Source organism: Myodes glareolus, chromosome X (assembly GCF_982192425.1).
Source record: "Myodes glareolus chromosome X, mMyoGla1.1, whole genome shotgun sequence".
NCBI lineage: Eukaryota > Metazoa > Chordata > Mammalia > Rodentia > Cricetidae > Myodes > Myodes glareolus.
In genome coordinates, this window is record NC_142053.1 from 59102302 (window position 1) to 59124178 (window position 21877).

The 21877-nt window shown below is 34.7% G+C and overlaps 1 protein-coding gene across 3 annotated transcripts in view; it reads right to left on the reverse strand.

The window, feature by feature from the left end:
• Diaph2 (diaphanous related formin 2) overlaps positions 1-21877 on the reverse strand; it is a 727907-nt gene that overhangs the window by 205012 nt on the left and 501018 nt on the right. For all 3 annotated transcript variants that reach the window (XM_087903154.1, XM_087903153.1, XM_087903155.1), the window contains one exon: positions 2881-3044. In XM_087903154.1, coding sequence (XP_087759280.1) covers positions 2881-3044 — 164 coding nt within the window. The remainder of the gene's footprint in view (positions 1-2880; positions 3045-21877) is intronic.

Here is a 21877-nt window from a genome sequence, read left to right on the forward strand (position 1 = left end):
GTTTAAAGGAAACATTTTTATTAAAACACAGAATATTATTTCTGAAAACAACATACAAATGCCTGGATTGTTATAATTTCCTATAGGACCAAGTAAATATTTTCAAAATTACATGTTAGCGTGTCAGACTTTCTTTACTACTAAATCTGGATTACCAAAGTTTCTCTCTGTTCTGCCAAACTAGCATCTTTAGGAACTCATTGTTGCCTTTTTCTGATTCTACCTTCCAGATTTGACGTTTCCTAATGTAGAAAGAATCACAGAGATGGTTGTGGGGCAAAACTGAAATAGTATCTATAAGGTCAGAAAAAAAAATTGACTGAGTCAAAAAACATTTCAAAAGTAGCATTATGGCACAAGATGTCATTTATCCTCCTAACACTTCACCATTTTAATGCTTATGTAAAAACTATTCCCAAGTTTATTTATCAAATAAACTGTTGCACATATTTGTTTTGTTGAGGGAAAAATCTGCTGGAATAATTAATAGTTACAAAAACATCTTTTTAAGTTCTGTCAATACATTTAACAAAGCTTTATTCCAATGTTTATAGTATATGAGGTATAGAATGAGGACACACACAACAAATATTTATTGAGTGCCTGAGTAATATATTGTTTATTTAAAAACACACTCATAAGCAGCAGAAATCTGACAGATTTAAAAGAGAAAAGAAGTATTTTCTATAATTTATTTGGAGCTATGAAAGTTATTGAAGTAAAATACTTGCCTCAAACACTTTTCTAACAGTTGAAATTAATTTTTATATTGTATGGTTGTGTAACATATAAGGCTCACTGGTTCTGAATATTCTATTCAAAATATATCCAAAGAAAAGAGTATTTGTGCAGTCAACTATTTGAACTAGTTGAGTGATTGAAGCAAAAAGGAGAATAGGCAAAAAGATATTTATTTAGACAGTACATAAATATGGAATTGAGTTTCTTCCATAAAATATTCAACTTGAATTTAGGGGTTATTAAGTAATGTTGCCTCTATGCCATTTTAAAAACTGATGAAATCTTAGGTAAAAGAACTAACAAGGCAGTCTACATTATGAATTTGGAGATGTATCTAATTATATACATATACAAATATATCGTATACATATAAATCTATGTCTTGAATAGGTTCAATATACTCACTAGCTGAGTGATAGACAATATACATGATACTAATAATGAATATCACTATCCCTTAGATATTTCCTAATTTCTTTTTCCATCATTTGAATGTGATAATTTTGAAAAAGGACTTAATCTATAATGTCAGCTCTTTTTCTTTATTTCTGTATTTTCTATCTCTCAGAAGATGACTGAAGAAGCTTTTTTTGGTATGTGCATTTTGTTTATGCTACACATGCCAAATAGATGTCCCAAGATGAAACTCTGAGCTCATTTGGAAGTCATTTTTGGTAGTGCATGAATGAGAACTCTTATTTTCTTCTCAGCACTACTGGTATTTTATTGCTTCCATCTATAGTCCAATATGCTTTTAGTGCTAAGAACCCTGAGGCCAAACACACAAAGCACTAAGAAAATGGGAACTTCTAGCGATTCCAATTTTTGTCTCTCTTTCGGGGTTCTTCTCTTCCCTGAGAGAGTGAAATCACTTTAAGCTCACCATGAAACAGGAACATGGTGAGCATCAGTGATTGACTGAAGCTGAAGATGTTGATTTAGGAGTCTTTGACTTATAGGTCAGTGTAAAACCCTTAAACATGTTTATCATAAAGTCTGCTTGTCAAACTCCTATGGATTTTTTTCCAGACTTTGTCCAAATGTCAAGGTCCTTGTGAAGGCTTCTCTGGTCACCACAGGCAGAATTAGGTACCTCTTACTTTGTATCATTACTATATCCTAACATATTATTATATGTCAAAACACAGTAAATTCTAATGAATGTACTGCCTCTACTCATGGAATATAGACAAACTGTTTCTTCCTTTTATGTCTGGCTCAGCACATCAAATCAAGCTGACTCTCAATAAGTAATTAAAAGAATGGTCAGAGAATAAATAATAATCTGCACATTATAGGTTACAGGAAATCAATGCTCAGAGAGGTTACATGAACAACCCAATTCAAGACTGCCAATAAGTTGCACACCAAGTTTGCATGTCAGTAAAGTTAACCACAGTAAGAGATTAACAATAATAATGAAAGTAATCAATTATACCAATGTCTTATAATAAAAGTTATTTACAACCTTTGAATTGGTTACCTCTGGAATCTTTCATTTAATTATTGAGATCTATAATTGACCTGAACTATGGAAAGAGAAACTACAGATAGCAGTGTTACTCATGTGTTTATGCATCCATATTATATTTATAATTTTCACAGTTTGAAAATTGTCTGACTACTTTTTATGAGCTCTCTTATTGCTAACAGATCACATAGTAATTATGGGTGAGCTGAAAAATTAAATATGTATTTTTGTTAAGGTTCAAAGGCCAATCTCAGCTTTTATTTTCAACAAGGACATAAAAAGCAATTAAGATATTTATCAAAGTTTGGTGTAGTTTGTACTACTACCAGAGTTGTTGATTCAACTTTTCAGACATGCCCTGATTTTTAGGAAGTAGGAGGAAGTGGTTCCTCCAAGACTATTCTTATCTAAAATTGTCTAAGTCCTATTTAAATCAAACCACTTTATGGGGCAATATCACTGATTAAGAGTCCCACTTAACAAATAACTGTTTCGGTGACAGGAAGACATCTCAAATGACAAATAATATGGCTGTTGATTGACCTTCTACACTGGGGATAAAGATCTATAACATGAAATCAGTAAAATCATTAGATGTATAAAGATGTCATACAAGCTTTTAAAAAACAAGCAACAGGACTTACCATGTTTTAAAATACATTACTCACCAAAAATAGGTTTCTGAAGTTGTTGAGATCGCCAAAAAAGTCTTCTATAGTTACTGTGTTTGGATCAAAAATGAAGTATTCTCCCAGGTTCTCATAGAGCTTCACCATATTGTTGTGCATGGTGGACAATTTTTCATATTGCTCTCTGGCATTCTTTGTAAAGCTGTAACTTTGCATTAAGGAATGTGATCCGTATAATATTGCAGAGGCAGTCACTAGATGTCAAGACTTAATAAAATCATTGCTACTGTAAATACACACACACACACACACACATACACACACACACATACACACATTTGTTTGCTAGAACTGCCATGATAAAATACCATATACTGGGTGCGTTCAACAATACAATCTATTTATTTTATCATACATTCAGAGGGTAGAACTCTGAGTGAAAGGTATTGGCATACATAGTTTCTTATGCATCCTCTCTAATAGTGACTTTCAGATTGCTGCCTTCTTGTTGTGTACTCATGTAATTCCTCACTTGTTTGGTTGTGTGTGTTCAAATCCCCATTTCCTAAAAGGCCACCTTTCATGTAGTATTAAGACATAACTTAATAATTTTTTATCTTAATTACCTCTTTCTTAAAATATAGCTCATTCTGAGGCACTTCCAAATCTGAGGAACTTGGATGAAGTATGACGTGTGTAGGGCACATCACACAAGTAACTACAAGGGTTACCGCAGTTATATAGCTTACCAGGTTTGAAAATCTTTTAATTGGACGGAAATATTTCATGTATAACATGTGGGACAGCTTGTTAGAACATGTTTGCTAAATTAAACCAAATAGATGCATATCTATCAGAAAACTACCTCCATTTCTATATGTATAAATTTATTATATGTGTGCATAGAAATATATGTATATCCATATAGAAATACATATAAGATATACATAGCTTATATGAAGATGGAAGGAACAAAAGGAATAACGGTCTCTATTACCATTCTTTCAGATTCTTCCTCTAAATCAGCCAAAAAAGAATTCTTTTAATTACCTGTTGAATAAGTTCTATGACCTTCAGTCCAAAGATGCCAACTCTATAACTATAGGAAAAGGATGCTATTGTGGTGCGGGAGAATTATCTGTCAATCATATTTTAAGTAAATGCTGATTGGCCAGGCAGGAAGTATAGGCGGGAAAACCAGACAGGAAGTAGAGGTGGAACAAAGAGAATGGGAGTATTCTTGGAAGCAGGAAGCTCCCTCCACAGTACAGCCCAGATCACCAAAGAAGCAACATGTGACCTGCCAGCTAAAAATGGTACCAAGCCATATGGCTAAAATAGATCAGAATAATGGGTTAATATAAGTCATAATAGCTAATAAGAAGCCTGAGCTAATGGGTAAATCAGTTTTATAATTTATGGAGACCTCTGTGTGATTTTCTTTGGGGTTTACGAGCTGTGGGGAACCAGGTGGGACAGAAACCACAACAAGCTGACCCTCCATGAACATCATAGAGATATACAATAGTGTGTTTTGTTAAATCGTTCCCATTTTTTTCTCACACTTGGCTCTCCATGACTATGTATTCTTCATCAAAACTTATGCTTAAAATATACACTCATCTCTCACTGGCATTTTCAATTCTGTCATCTCTCATGTCACAGACAATGTACATTGCCATGTGGTGTAAGCAGACACTGCTCGTTTGTTTCCCGGATGCCCAGGCTGTAAATAATCACACAGAAACTATATTAATTACAACACTGTTTGACCAATGGCTTAGACTACTTATTAGCTAACTCTTGCATCTTAAATTAACCCATTTCTATTAATCTGCGAATCACCACGGGGTTGTGGCCTACTGGTAAGTTTCTGACTGGCAGCTCACATATTTCTCCTTTGGCACCTACATGGTATCTCCCTGAATCCTTCTACTTTCTCTCTATATGTCTGTTAGGATTTCCCATCTGGCTTTATTCCACTGAGCCATTGGCCATAAAAGCTTCTTTAACAACCAATGATAATAAAACATATTTATAGCATACAGAAGAGAATCCCACACCAATGTGGTGGCTCATGCTTGTAATCATGCATTTAAGTTTAGCCTGTACTACACAGCAAGACCTTGTCTAAAATTAAAACTATATGTAATATTCTATCTATCTGTCTATCTATCTATCTATCTATCTATCTATCTATCTATCTATCATCTATCTATCTTTATCAATGTTTTAAAACTATTGAAAATAAATTGTAAAATGAACCTTTTAGCACTAATAAATATAAAACCATGAATATGTGGATTAAAATTTCTAGGTCTGGTCTGAGTATGATGAATATTTTAGAGAACTGCATCTGGTCTTTCTTCTTTGGCTAGGTAATTGTTGAATGCTAATTCATAAGAGTGATTGAGAGGACAGTAAGGGAATAATTGTGAAGAAAAGAGGAAGCCAAATCAACATTTAAAATTGGAATTAAGTTCATTAAAAATGACGGGTGATCATAGAAGTAAAGTTGGAACATGGGTCCACTTTGGTTTTTCTAATGGAAGCAATGCAGAAATCAGGCCATTTCTGTAAAATTATTCTGCAGCTGACACTTACAGTACATACCATGAATTTGAAAATGAGATATCACTTATCTATGGTCTTTTTAATACTGCTTAACTATTAGCACCAACTCTCTGCTAAAAAGTATAATTAAATCATTCAGCCCTCAAGTCTATTGTGACATTAATAGACCTGAAAGAATGAATACTTTTATAACTGCCTTTTTTCATAACATGCACATGCTTCATATACATTTTGATTTTATTATTGAAAAGTACCTCCATATAATTTTTTCTTTTAACACTATGTTCGGATATTAAACATCCTGTTTCAGTGGAGCAGAAATGAAACAGTAGTCTTTATTTCTAAGCACAGAATTTAAGCTATTGTTTTGTTTCTTTACCTCGCTCCCATTCCTATACACACACAAAGCAAAAAAGAAAAAGAAAAAAATATAGACTCATGCCAGAAACTTACTGGGCAGAAACACATTGCAAAGGTCACTTAAGTGCAATCATTTGCAATGCAGATTATGAAAATGTATATTTCAGGATGTCCAACCTCTGTAAACCAGTGAAAAAGTCAAAGCTAACAAGGAAGGCAAAGTTCTTATATGCCTCATTTATCCTAACATACATTTTTGGAGGCTAAAATATGTTTGTGTAATGAAACATAATTTTACCAATTTGTTTTTATAGGCCAAAAACTGATTTCAGAAATTCTGTATTCCAAAGTGAGAAGTTACAACAGTCTATGAATAGATTATCATTGCACTAACAAATGGAAAGCAGCCTAGCCTCAAAGCTTTACTTACTTCTATAGTTCTAAAGTTATTACTCTAAAAGGGATAGATATTTCAGCCCTGATATATTTCAAAATTGCAATCCTGCCACAAAATCTTACATGGTACTCCACATTAAAAAAAAAAAAACTGACCTTGCTGGGCATGGTGGCACTCACTTTGAGGCAGAAGCTGGTGGATCTCTGTGAGTTCACGAGGTCAGCCTGGTCTACAAAGAGAATTCCAAGCCACCCATGACTACATTGTGAGTTTCTGTCTCAAAAACAAAATCCAATAAAAAACAAACAAACAAAAAGAGGAAACCAAAACTAAACCCCAAAGAAATAAGGAGAAAGATTGAAACTATACAGCTCTTTTTGTTCAGTGTTACTCTTTCCCATGCCTTTATTTTACTTATAAAATTTAATTTTTGAATCATCACTAATCCAAGATATTGTATGGGACTTGTCAGTGATAAAATAATGACCAACGTCTTAATCTCTACCATGAGGGAGTTTGCATCCTAATATTAAAAATAATTATGTCATTCAAAATTGACATTTGTATATAACTAAACACCTACAATATACTTTTCTCCATATCATGTTCAATGTTCTTTTCAAAACAACCTTTTCTCAAAGACAATGAAATTCCACTATAATAGTTTTAAATTTGAGGGCATTAAATAGAAGTCACTCATCCATCTAGGATTAAAATGTATAGTAACCGTCTCTGTCATGAAAGTTAGATTATTTCATTTAGTAGAATGACAAGTTAAATTTGATTATTGGGAGTTGATTAAAGTTGCGAATTTGTATCTGAATGTCATCACAGTGGATACTCGGGAGAACATCAACTCTTCTAAGTTGTTCTCTTACACATGTATGGTGTTTGTGCACTCCCCATTAAATAAATAAAATGTAATAAAAAACAATACATTTTTGGTATATGTAATGGGTGACTCATGCAATCCTAGTTACTAGGGAGGCTGAGGCAGGAGGATAAGAGAAGGGTCCAAGGCCAACCTGTGGCAATTTAGCTAATTTCTCCTTATTTATAAATTGAAGTAAATAGTTCCTTAAGTGGAATATGTGTATAGAGAAGGTCTGAAATATATTTTATTAGTGAAGACCTAAACTTTTCCTATTCCATGTGATAATTTAAGATTGAGGACAACAGATTTCAGAAAATATGCTGTCGAAACTGTGAATGATTTGACTAGGCCAGAAATTCTGCTCGAAGCTGGGTTTTGAGAACACTCAGAAAGAAGCAGATGGCCATGCTCAGAGTGCAGATCTAGCAAGCATAGTGGCAGTCACACTGTGTATACTACAGCTTCTGCCATAGCTCTCAGCTACCAGTGAAGACATTGGTAAGAATGACAGCACCAAGGGACATTTGCTCCTGAATATCCAGACACAATGGCTTAGATGCCACAGAAAAATGACCATAGATCTAATGATATTAAGGAGTAGGGTTCTCTGAGGATTACATTCTCCTGGGTTTAAAAGATAGAATGCACTCTTCCATCTATTCAAAAAAAAATCCTGAACTATTTAGAGAAGAACCTTGGAAAAACACTGAACTTTCTATAATGAGGGCAATTCATGGTAATTTAAATGCCACATTAAATATACTCATATGGTGGTGATGTGGGACAGATCCAAAACATGAAGTAATCAAATATGAGAGGGCAAAAAGTTAATTCCAAACTTTTTTCCTTTGACCAGGCAGCTTTTAAACTCCTTGTACATAATAAAGAACACCCTTGAAATTTTAAGCATGGAACTTATTTAAGAACCTGAGAACTAGCCAGATGGTGGTGTGCATGCCTTTAACCCCAGCACTCAGGAGATAGAAACAGAAGATCTCTGAGTTCAAGGTCAGCCTTGTCTACAGAGTGAGTTCTAGGAGAACCAGGGTTGTTATACAGAGAGACCCTGTCTCAAAAAACCAAAACGACAAGAACAAAATAAGCTGAGAACTAAAGTCATATCATGTCACCCCCACAGAAGTGTTCTTTTAAGGTGTTAAACGTGTGTAAAGCCGGGCAATTGTGTTGCACGCCTTTAATCCCAGCACTCGGGAGGCAGAGGCAGGCAGATTTCTGAATTGGAGGCCAGCCTGCTTCTACAAGAGCTAGTTCCAGGACAGCTAGGAGTGTTATACAGAGAATCCTTGTCTCAAGAAACAAAAAGACAAAAATGAAACAAAACAAAAAATAAACAAACACTTTAAAACATTAGCAGTTGAGATGCTAATCACTTTAGTGTATTAATAATTTGAAAACTAATTGGGTCTCAATCAAGAATCTGAAAAGTTAATTTATAAAATGTGTATAAGTCCACAAAGTATTTTCATATTGATTCATTGAAACGGTGACCTAAGGAGGCAGTGATCACAATTTCCTGGATATTTAAACATTGTGTAGTTATAGAAAGCTTTTTTAGTTTTTTGGGAGGTTTTTTTTTCCCAAAACAATGTTTCTCCATGTAACCCTGGCTATCCTGGAACTCATTTGTAGACTGCCTGCCTCTGCCTCCCAAGTACTAGAAATAAAAGGGCTGTATCAGCATACCTGGCTACCTAAAGCTTAGATCATCTATAATTTTTTGTGTGACTATATATAAATTTATAAAGCTCATATGCCTCTGTAGCATAAAAAACAGTATGAACTTAAAATTCATCCTGAAAAACTCAAATTTCCTCCATAGTACACACAGAAAGAAATTTATTTTCCTTATACTCCTATGTACATTTTATATTTATTTTGGCTATTAAATGCAGTTAGACCCACCTGCCAATCCCTGAATGCTCTTCAGTTGCAAACATACAACTACTTCATCGAATGAAGTAGAGAAAACTGTTTCTCATTTTATTTTACTTTGATAGACAGAGTAATCATTACTAGAGAAGAATTGTTTTATTGTAAGTGGAATGAACATTAGCAGAGCACTGGGGGTGACGGAGTTTATATATCATGTGGCTAATTGAGTCAAATCAGTTCTTAAAATTTTCATCTTTGTAGGCAGCACATTCGTTACTTACAATTTTAATAAAAGCTTAAAATATTAAATATCATTACTGTTGGATTGTTGGAGAACATGGAAATATCAACTTGAGATCCACTTAACCTTCACACAAGCTTTAGTTAGCAACATGGTATAATTGCCCATTTAAATAAAAGGGTGTCATAAATGCAGATTCTATTGAAAAATATACAGTGTTTCTAATTTTCATAACACCAGAAAAATCCTATAAATGCTAATAAATTTGAATTTTCCATATAACTTGAATAATTTCTAGTCAAAAATCAATATTTCAAAGAATTAACTTTAAAATATTATTGTCACAACTAGCAGAAAATCACTTAAAAACTATATATTTTCAGGTGAATAGACCTGACAGATATTTTAAAATATGAAACATTAATAAGAATAATATGCACAGCATTGGTAATTACTATAATACTCTATGATAGCTATAGATATAGAATAATTTTCTTTTAAAACTCTTATTTCAAAATGGAGTTAGAGGATGTTTGAGTAACAGAAGATTGCCTATTAGTGATACTGAGCTCAAGTTCCAAGTTTCAAAAATGTAGAAAGCATTTACAGAGCCAGAGGGATATATTTTGTAATATCCAGACTTTTCCACAGATAGACCCAATAATCTAGAATTTAAAAAATGTTTTAAAAAATGTAAAACTACAAAGGGAAGATGTCTACCTTGTGCTCTTCCTTTTCTCTATTCTTTATTTACATAATTTTTTTGTGTTTCTTTCAACCATCCCTTGAAGAAAAACTATGTTTGTGGGTGTGTTTTGCTTTGCTTTTGTTTTTAGACAGGGTCTCACTGTATAACCCTGGCTGTCTTAGAACTCACAGAGACCCACTGGCCTAAGCTTCTAGAGCGCTGGGATTAAAGTTATATGCAACCATGCCTGGGGACAATCTAGCTTGGTTCACTTAGCTACTCCACAGAGCCATTTCTTTACTCCCTTACTCAAGCTCAGTGATTAAGTGCCTACTATGCACACAGTATCTTTTGGAGAATGAAAACACAGTTACAAATTGTAATAGTCATTGCTTTCCTAGAGAGAAGTTTACGTGAAGAAATAATTGCAAATTACATTGAAAATTACAAATCAAAAAAGTGATTAAAAATCATAAGATGCCAAATAAATGTACATTTGGGTACAATACAACTCAACCTTGGGAGAGAGAGAAGTAGAGCACAAGACTAGCAATGCATCTTTAGGAATGGAATTTAAGCTGAGAACTGAATGTGAAGAAAAAGCTGAAGGAGCACAGAGAGAGGGTGAGAAAGTGAAGGGAAAGTATTCACTATTCTAGGAACACAAAAAAGAGTAATGCCTTTACAATACTAAAGACCATGAAACAAGTGGAAGAGACAAAACAGTTAATGAAGCAAGCAGGGACTAGATTTCATGGGTCTTCTAGATTTTTCCCCCCGCTGGGGGAAAATGTCATTGAAGAGTTTAAAGAAGTAGTAATCAGACATCTTCCACTCAAACATACCAAAAAGTCTATCTCAATTCAAATTCACAACCAAAACTTCTACATTTAATGGAATACAGACTATTGTCAAAGTGATAGTAAGTCTTCTCGCTACTTGGTAAGTACTCATAAGAAGACAGCATATTATATTAGAAATATATTTTGCTACTTACCATAAATATCACATAGAATCAAAGGTAGTTTTAGAAAGCACAGATTTTAAGCAATTCATAACTACCAAAATTTGCCGATAAGGAGCTATGTTTAAAATTATATAGTTTTCTGTGATCTAACCAGATTCTCTGAATGTGGCCGGATTCTCTGAATGTGGCTGGCCCGGAGTCTTTCTGAAAAGCCATTGACAATGACACTAGGACTTGTTTCCTCTGCATATACTGGATTTTTGGGATCCAGCCTGTTTGGATACTCACCTTCCTGGACCTGGAGGGAGGGGGGAGGAACTTGAACTTCCCACAGGGCAGGAAACCCTGACTACTCTTAGGGATGGAGAGGGAGGAGGAGAGGGAGTGGGGGAAGTGGGAGGGTGTTGGGAGGAGGGGCGGAAATGGAAACTTTTATAATTTAATAAACTTTGAAAAAAATTATATAGTTTTGAGATTGATATACTTTGGAATGTATTATTTAGTATTCATAGTATGCATAGATAGACATCAATTACATCACATTTTACCTTTTACCTCTACCTTAGCTCACATTCAGCTTTCAGCATTATTTATCACATGGTCATAGTGTATAAAACAATTGCTAAGGAGTGTGTAGAGAAAAAGAAAAGGAAATGGTGAGACTCAACTTCATTGACTCTATCAACTAGAATTGAGAAAGATAAATAATGGCAAAGCAGAAGTAAAGCAGCAGATATTTGGTGACCTCTGACAATGAACCAGGTACTTAACTAAATGTTTACCAAATGGCCTTTTATTAAATTCTCCCAAATCGCCAATCCATGCATGCTATTATTAATTACTCTCAGGAGGGCCAACTGATTTTCTGAGTGTAGTGTAGCTAGTAAGCAGATTTAGGACTTGTACCTGGGCACCTGTCTCCACATCTTTCCAATCTAAAATTATGTAAAAATTAAAGATGCCATAATATTCCTCTGTTTAAAAGGGGGGAAACACTCATGATAAAACAAAGTATGTTCTATAACAGAATCCCTGAAAGCTGTGGGCACACAAAAGAAGTGATTCTAGGATCATGAGGAAATATTTTATGAAGTTTTGAGCTCCACCTTGAAATATAGAAAGGACTTTTCTTGCTCAAGAAAAGCTACTCTATGCACTAGCAACAGCATAAGCAAAGGCATCAATGTATCTGGAATTCTCAAGCAACTGTGGACATGGTGTGACAGTTTGGGCACATATGGCCATGTTAAGGAAATAAGCGTGGAAAACAAATGAATGCTTGTAAGGTTCTAAATTGTTCTTTATAAGTAGTGAATAATCAAAGTTGTCTACACAGAGAGATAATGTGATATTATGAATTTCACTGGGAACATAAATTTTGTTACTATTCAAAACTAGAAAATTCAATATCACAGGGTCTACCTACTGTTTAGTCAAGTTCACAGTGACAACACCTGTTATATCATTAAAAAGTTTTAACTGCAGAATTTGATATTTTTCTGTTAGCTAGACATGCCAGAATATTCTTTTGTTCTCTCTGCCTGCCTTCCTTCCTTCTTTCTTTCGTCCTTCCCTCCCTCCCTCCCTCCCTTCTTCCTTCCTCTTTCCCTCCCTCCCTTCCCCCTCCTTTCTTTTTTTCCTCCTTTCTTTTTTTCGAGACAGAGTTTCCAGGTAGCTATGGAGCCTATTCTAGAACTTGCTCTGTAGACCATGCTGACCTGGAACTCACAGAGATCTGCCTGCCTCTGTCTCCCAAGTGCTGGAATTAAAGGTGTGTGTCACCTCCACCTGGCCAGAATATTATTTATTAGGGATGAAGTAGCATCTCAAAGTCAATCATATTTGGACTAAAGGTGTATTCTTTGAACCAGCATAAGAGTAGTGCATCATTTCTGTCAAGATCTGATTACAGAAGATGAGGTCTTCCAGCTTCTGTATTTTACTTACTTTGGCAATGCAGTGCTTTCTCCTGCTTATTTCTTATCTCTATTTAACCAAATAACACATATAGTTCAACTACCTTTGAGAAACCGTCATAAATTTCATGAATGTCTTAAGCTCAGTATGTTCATAACTTGTCATTCTCTTCTTCTAAATAGCGTTCCTCTCTTGGCTCTTAAATTGTGATTTTTTTTTAAAAAAAAATCATTATTTTAAGAAAAATTCTGCTCAGCATCTGAAGATGCCTGAACAGTTAAGAGTTGAGGACTAACTAGATTATTTAAGTAACCAGAAACCATGTCAGGCAGCTCACAACCACCTGTAACTCTAGCTCGAAGTCTTTCGATGCCTTCTTCTAGACTCTGTAAACACTGCAGTAATGTATCCATACCCACCTATATGCATAATTAAAAATAATGAAATAATTATTTCAAAACTTATGCAAAACATACTTGGAGACACAAATACGCAAAAATAAAGTGGCATCCTCTTTTGCAAATACTTAAAATTGTACATATGTAATTAATTCATAGCCCATGGAGTATACCTCCTCCATTTCAGTTTTCATTCTTAAGCTAAGATCTCACTATATGACCCAGGTTATCCTTGAACTCTCAATCCTGGGACTACAGAATTGTACAACCATGTATAGATTTCTATGTATTTATTATATCCATCCATCCATCCATCCATCCATCCATCCATCCATCCATCCATCTATCCATCCATCCCTGATGTTCCATTTGCAGTGCTAGTCTGTTAGCTTGGTACGTGCTCTCTCTGGCTCCAATTTCATACTTCCCATACCATCTTCCAATTCAGGCTTTATGTTACCATTCTTCATTATTTTATTTATTTAACTGAAACTACTATCAAAGTAAACAAGTGGGAAAAGACAACTTTATGCATTGTAAAGCCTTAACAATTAGGGCAGCTCTAGATCCTTCCCTTTCCTCTTTGTTATGGGTAGATTAATTTGTAGGACTAATTTCCCACAGTTCAGTTACCAAACAAAGAAATGACCATAAAAATTCGGCATGGTTCAATCTAGCTTTAAAATACCAGAGTGCATAAATACCAAGGTAAAATTGAAGCAGCTAGTTTTGGCAGAAAAAGAGTATGGTGAAAGGTTTCATTCAGAAGAGAAAGAAACAGAGCAAGATGGCTCCAGAGTGTATGTAGTCTATACAACACATTCACAGCCCCCTGCCACCACCACACAATGTGGGATCTCAAGGGGCCCAGGGAGGCTTCAAACTTGCTATAGTGTAAAGATGAATTTCTGCTCCTCTGACCCCCTCTTGCCTATTACTGAAATTAGAGGTGTACACCACCACATCCAGTTTTACTCAGTACTGTGCATCATACTAGGGACTTGCTGAATGCTGGTCAAACACTCTACTGAGTGAACTACATTCCCAGCAGGTACACTGATCTTTTTCAAATGGAAATATTAGAATATATTACTTAAACTGGTTGCTTAATTCATATAATCCTTCTATTCTAGATTGAAGGCAACTGATGGCACTAGTAGGTTTTAAGGACCTTCTAAGTACATAGCAATGAGAATTTATCTTAGAGTAAACTTGCTCAAAGACAGAAATGTTCCTGTAAAATAAAATAATGGCACTCACTGAAGGACAACTTTTTATTTTCTAACCCAATTTCTTATTGATGACTCTTATTTTGTTTCAGTTTAGGCTGTTTGGAACCCTTTCCACTAGACTCCAACTCCTAGTTCCTTAAGCTTTGAAGACTTATGTTCATTTATAAGAATCTATTCATGCTATAACCTTATCTAAATTATCCTAGATGATCCTATAATAAACTTTGCCTTAACTTTGATGTCTTTCTCAGTTACTATGACTTTTTGTATAGTGGAAAGGAAGTACATTTCAAGATATAAAGAGCTTTAATCTAATACATCAGCCATGACAGTCAAACATTTCAGAATGATTCCCTGAATTTATTCAATATAGATGATAGCTTATTCTGGTTCAACTCAGGGATTGAGTTTTTCATTGGAGAAATTTTATTTGTGTTTTCAATTTACTTTTCTGAAAGTATTTTTATGTAACATATTCCTAATATACTTCAGGAAAGCTTTATTCCTTGAGGCTGCTAAAACACATATGTATTTATATGCATGCATATATGGAAAATCATCTATTTTTCTTAGTTATTAGTGAGTTCTATATTTTTCCTATATCAATTTAATGTATGTCTTAATATGAAATGACATTAGTTAATTCTGAAGACATTTTAAGACTTTATACATGGAAGAATCTATTCAAATACCAAGGCATTGCTTTCAAAGGCCATGGTCCTTTTTGTTTGTTGGAGAGATAAGAATGTAACTTTGAAAAATTTCTGCTTAAAGAAAATAAACTAACAAAACTTCTTCACTAATGTTGTTTGTGGCATGGATATAAAATGAGCAGCAGATTTACCTAATGTATTTGCTGTCTCTAGGTTTCTGTTATCTCAAAAATATATGCTCTTAGCAATCACATATATTCTCATCATCAATGTGTTACTCAAAGACAGACTTTGGACTTAAAAACATAGGAAAAACCAGGATGTTGAGGTGCCATATGCCCTTCTATGTTCACTGAAGCAGTAATCCCAATGGCTACAACACAACCTTCCCCTAGGTGAGCTAATAAAAGCAGAGAGACACTGTAGTATATATTCAAACTTGGAATACTACTCCAGTTTATATACTTGCCTCTTTCCACTTACTTGTCTCATTGCCATTTCAGTTGAGTAAGAATGAGAAATGGTAATTTGAATATCTTAATTTGAAGCTACTAGTTAAACTGAAAGACAGGAATAGAAAGTATCTATAGTTCAGCATTACAAATCTCAATCCCTGAGTGTGTGTACACTATTTTTGCAAAAGATGTTAATCTTGTGATATGTGACAACATAGATGGACTGTCAGAATATTAGAGTAAATGAACAGGTCAGTTACATAGAACAGATACTGTATAATTTCATCTGCATGGAGTATCAAAACAGTTGAAGTTACAGAAAGGTGAATGGTGCTTTCCAGTGCCTATGCTGTGATTTCAGAACTTCAGTTCTGCAAGATGCAACAGTTCCAAAGAGCTGCTCCCTGAGTTAACAAACAACTGTATTTCATATTTAAAGAGCATTAAAAGGAAAGGGCTGATTTTACATGTTTTTTTCACAATATGCAAGGAATAGCTTTTTACATACACGTGTGTAGAGAAACAGTAGGCCAAATTTTGACTTAGATTTCTATGTAGTCTCATAATTACGTGCAAGATCCTGGTAGAGTATCTGGTGACTTCAGTTTTTTTTTTCCCCCATTGGAAAATTACTACACACAGACTTTGGCTCCCACAGGAAGTGTGTGTGTGTGTGTGTGTGTGTGTGTGTGTGTGTTGTGTGTGTGTGTAAGTGTATTTCTATGAGTAAGAGAACATAGAACAATTTCCAGGGAATAGACCTTGACACCTACAATTGTAGAGCTCCTCTGCAACTATGCTAGGAGAAGGCCACTGCGTGCTATGCAGAGTTCTCCTGAGAACAGCAATGGAGCGGGGACTACCTGCTACAGCTGAAAAATTCTGACTCAACTTATCAGGAGTAGAAAATCTTCCAGGTATCCTCCCAGTTTTCCATTCCTTTGTAAAGTAATGGTCCTTTAAAATAGTTAAAGTACTTAATAGAAGTAGAAAATAATATGGTTCTTTCCAGAGGCTGAGTGGAGAAGGAAGACAAGGGCTGCTGTTAAGTGGGCACAGAATTTTGGTCCTGCAGGATAAAAATATTATAGAGATCTGCTAAATCACACTGTACCTAGATCTACAGACTGCCTAAGAATACCAAGAGTAGACCTTGGCTGGTCCAAGTTCATTCAAATGGAAAGATAAGCTCCAAGCAACAGAACTATTGTGTTAAGTGCACTGGAAGAGGGGGATGTGTGATTAAACAAATAAACATACAAAACAAACAAAAACAAAAAAAACAAAATATCAAACCAGCCAATCAACAACAAAAACAGGACACCACACACAGGCACACACACACACACACACACACACACACACACACACACACACACACCAAAATTCACAAGCTTCTTATTCTTCCTGTAGTTTTTGTTTTAATATTTTACTCTGTGAGACAGGTTCTCACATTGCAAAATAGTCTGGCATGGAAATCGCTATGTAGCCAAGGCTGGCTTTAAGTCTGTGGTGATCCTCATGTCCAAGTTACCTGAGAGCTTGGAATACAGGCCTGAGTCACCACTACAGACTGGGATTTTTTTTTTTAATCTTTGGTGGAATGCATTCTGATTAAGCAATGACAAGGTAAAGGAAAACAATTTTTATTTACACAAACAAACAAAAAATAGTATTTTTCATTTATCTACAAGTGGCCAAGCATTGTTAAGACATAAGAACAAAGTGTGACAAAATGTTAGGCTGTTAGTTCTTTTGCATAAAACAATTCAAACACATATTAGCTGAATAGCAGATGGCATAGAAAAGAAAAAGTTAGATTCTTGTGTGGGTGAAAAACACCAAGTAAATTCTGTAAAGACGGAAACCTGGGCATAAAAGATACCATATTGTACAAGCAAATGGAATGTTTCATATAACTTTTTCATCTTTACAGCTTTAGACTTATCCTGTTTTTATAAATAGATATCCTCTCTCTCTCTCTCTCTCTCTCTCTCTCTCTCTCTCTCTCTCTCTCTCTTTTTCAGAGTCTCATGTGGCCCAGGCTGGCCTTGATCCTTATGTAGCCAAGGATCATCCTGTCTTAAGTACTGTGACAATACTGTATGTCAACATACCCAGGCTTACTATTATACATGAAAAGTATCTTGAATTCAGGAGGAGACATGTTATAATTTTTTATATTTTTAATTAGCATCCCATTCACAAGTTAGATTTTTAATTCAAATAAAATAAAAGTGTAAAAAATGGACCGGGTATTGAAAAAAATGTGCTAAATGATTATTACATTTTATCTTGTTTTAATATTTTGTATATTGTACATTTTATCTTATTTAAACATATTTTTGCTTCAAATAAAAATAAAAAATCAATATTAAAACAAATGTGTGAAAAGGAATCATTAAAATATGTGTACATTTACTATTTGCTAAGAAACTTCTGCTAATGAAAGTAACATCTGATCTAAATTACACTGAAACTGAAAGGCAGAAACTAAACAACAGAAATGACAGATGCTAGATCTAAAGAAAACAATGATACTTTTAAAATAAGAATTCAATACTCAAACTGATATTTCTAGAGAAAATAACAAGATAACTTACCACTCAAACAGCTAATTAATGTATTTTTACAAGAAAAAGAGTTACATGATTAAACTAGACTGCAAAATACTATTTAACTTGATGTTTTGATAACAGTCTAAAACAGGAAAACATATGCCCTGAGCTAACAACAAAACTGAAAGAAAAAATGGTTTTGAGAGACATGCTTGCTTTTATATCAGTTAAGAAGGAATTGATTAAATGGGTTAAAGCAAAAAACTTGAAAAATGCTATTTTAAAAGGCATAGAAGTATTAGAGAAATGTCAGATTTAAAAGGACTATATATACAAGAAAATTTTCCTTTGATATTTAATGGGCATATTTTGCTAAATAAATTTTCAATCTCTCACATGATCTATCTATCTATCTATCTATCTATCTATCTATCTATCTATCTATCTATCTATCCCTACCTACACTTCTTCCTGTTTACATTTAATCTGCTGTCTATGTACACCTTCTAAAAATACCAATTAAGAACACTAGTGATGCCTAAAAACTACAATGGAATCAATCATATACACTGCTCTCCAGAACACATGAACATCAAATACCATGGCAGCTCAGGAGTGAATCTCTGCTACTGTACTCTCTGCTGCTCAATTTAGTATACCTACATTTGCAAAACAAAAGTAGATTTATGAATCACAAACAGTCAATGTAGCACAACAGAACTGCAGAACACAGTGCTATTCTCCGTTCCTGGGACTTGACCGAAACCTCATCTCCAGCAGCACTGCTGTTCTTCTGAGATCAGATTTTTCGGGAGCAGTGGATAGTCTGAAAATGCCACTGTAACAGCCCATTATAATTTTCATAGCACCCACCTCTAAGCTCTTGGTATCAAATCTGTTTTGCATGCACACAAACAATTCAACAAGTCCTGGACAGGTGGGTAGGTTGTTATTTTTGTGTTCAATTTCACTAAGTTTCTAGTTTTGCCTTAATTAGCTTTTTTTCTGAGTTATTTTGATGCTAATAATATATGGCTGTTGCATTCCTTGTAACTGTTCCCAAACAGTGATACAAACATTATTAAATCTAATCAGTGTTTACAGAGTATTCCATATGCTACCCACTGTGAATCTTTTGGAATGTCATTTTAGTGGATAACACATCAGAAAAGGTTGGTATATACAATGACAGGCTTTTGTTCCCTCATTCGGTCATTTTTATGAGAAATTTTCTACAGATAGTAGTAGATTTCAATTTATTTTTGTCCACAATTTTAAAAAAGGTATATTTTGTTTGTTGGCATTCTATAGAACATATATTTAAATTCACAAAGACTTTCAGCTCCAGAGAGTATAATTATTTATATGTTTTGACTCTATTATAGAAATAATGCTCCAAATGCCTTCAAGTGTATCACATTAAAATGAAACATCCAAGTAACATGAGTTAAATATTTAGCAGGACGTTAGTGTGGTGGCACATGACAAATTCCCAGTACTTGGAAGACAGAGGCAGCAGGATTGCTACAGTTCCAGACCAACCTGGACTACTCTGTTACCTCTTTTCTCAAAAAGAAATATGCAGAAAAAATTAGAATTGTGGCACTCCATCTAAAATATACAAAACCTCCTTAGGGAGAAAAACTATACAATTCTGGATTTCATTCTTACATAGGACACTTCAATTACTGCCCAGATTAGAATATCAGTGTGTTTTGTAATGTCCTTCTTGATTTTTATATTAACAATTGTATTTAGCTACTTTTCTTGTTGCCATGACCTAAAACTGGAACAGAAAAGGAACTTAAGGAAGCAGGGGGTTTATTTTGGCTCAAAGTTCAGAGAAATACAGTCCACCATGGAAGAGAAAACATTCATCAGTCTGTTGCAGGAGTTTGTAGAGGCAGCAGAAGGAAGCAGAGACTTTAACATTCTGGTTCTGTTACTAGCTGGCTACACCAGACAGCTAGTTTCTGCCTCCCAAAGCTTCAATGTTTAAATACATCAAACTGTGTAGGACATTTTTTATTTAAACCGTAACAACAGTCGACTATAAATAGTCAATGTAGGCCTCTAAGATATAGTACACGCTCATTAGGCACAATGTCAGTCATAAGGTGGACAATGTAGACTGTTCATTTACTCCTTCATCTACTGACATGTACACAAATAGAAACTGTCACCACTAGAATCATTGTCTTCAAATTCTGCGAACTCCATAAGTTGTACTAGTGTCACAAAGCTGGTATAGGTTATCATTGCCTTCAGAGGGGATAGAGAATGAGACAGTCTGTGGCATTTTCTATTGGGCACTAATACAATTTTAAAGCTATATGGGCCTTTCCTCTTTGTTTATTGCACTAAATGAAGTTTCTTCTAGATTTGCCAAATGTCTATGTTTAAGGACAGATCATTACAATATGTCTTAGATTAGAGAGAACAAAGAAACAAGATTAAAAATTAAGATGTCATCATTAAGAAAATACAGGAGATGACAAGAAAAAAATCTTTAAAAAGCAGGTTTCAAAATGTATTATTTGATTTCTGGATGTGGGCTTGACTGTTTTGCCGTTTTACTGATCTTAGGATGCTTTCAAACAGCTGGCAGGCAGGCATTTTTTGTTATCCTCAATGAAGGGAATTTTAGATGAAATGACAGCACAGTTGCCACCTGAACATATTATTTATGTGGTACATCCAACTTTTAGTTATGTTAGACATTTATATGCTGCTCTGATTATACAGCCTTGTATAGAAGTAAGCAGAGCACTCCTTGTCACAAACTTCCCATCACCCCTGCAGAAGAACTGGCAGAACCATTAGAGAAAGTGGTTTTCCAAAGGCAAATATCATTAAAGTCTTTGAATCACCAGTAAAACACTTACTATCTGTTTAATATGTTTCACTGAAAGCAGATTCGTCTGTGGGCACTAGAGTGTTACTCTTATAGTTGGTTATTGTTAGAGCCAAATTCCCTTATAGTTGGTTATTAGTAAAACCACATTCCATTGAGCACTGAGGACAAAAGGTGAGAGTGAAATTACAGAATAAGGTTCAATAATTTACTTTGTGGAGCCCACTGTTGTAAGAACATCTTATTCCTGAGTATGTGTCTTAAGGACCAAAGAAAAGTTAAAAAGTTGCACACCCCTGTAACCTCAGTATTGCAAGGATGGCGAGGCAGGACAGTCTTAAATGTTAGCACAACCTCATTTACAAAACAGCATCAAAACCCCACCCAGTAACCCACCCAAAAGTGAGGTAAGAATAAATTTTAACAGATGTCAATTGGTAAAGGTATAACATAGCTTACAGAAATGCAGAAAACCCTTTTTGTAGTAACAACATATCTTTTTAATCAGGAAGAAAATCTAAAAGCAAAACCTCTAATCTAATTTATACTGTGAATGGAGGTTTTCATTTGAGAGGGTTTTATTTTCTTCTTAAAAAACTAATCAAAACCATTAGATTCTACTGGACTCTCCAAACTCTCTCAAACTGTACATACTAACCCAGTGCCTAAAACTCAGCCATAGTCTCTGGTGTTCACTCTCCATATGCCTCAGGCACACACATGTAATTTTGTGCTTCAAGGAGTTAGTGCTTCATAAAAACAGAGAAGAATGGCTATAAAACACACACCAGTGCCCTTTGGAAGTAATTAAAATTATGGCCCTACCCTGTATTCATTTCCTCCCCTTTAGGCATTGCCCCTTCCATATCCTATGTTAAGTTTTCCCTCTTAGCTCACAAACAAATCTGATTGCTCTTTGTACTCTCTCATAAGTAATCATATGCTTAAACATACAGACATATGCCATGACTGATA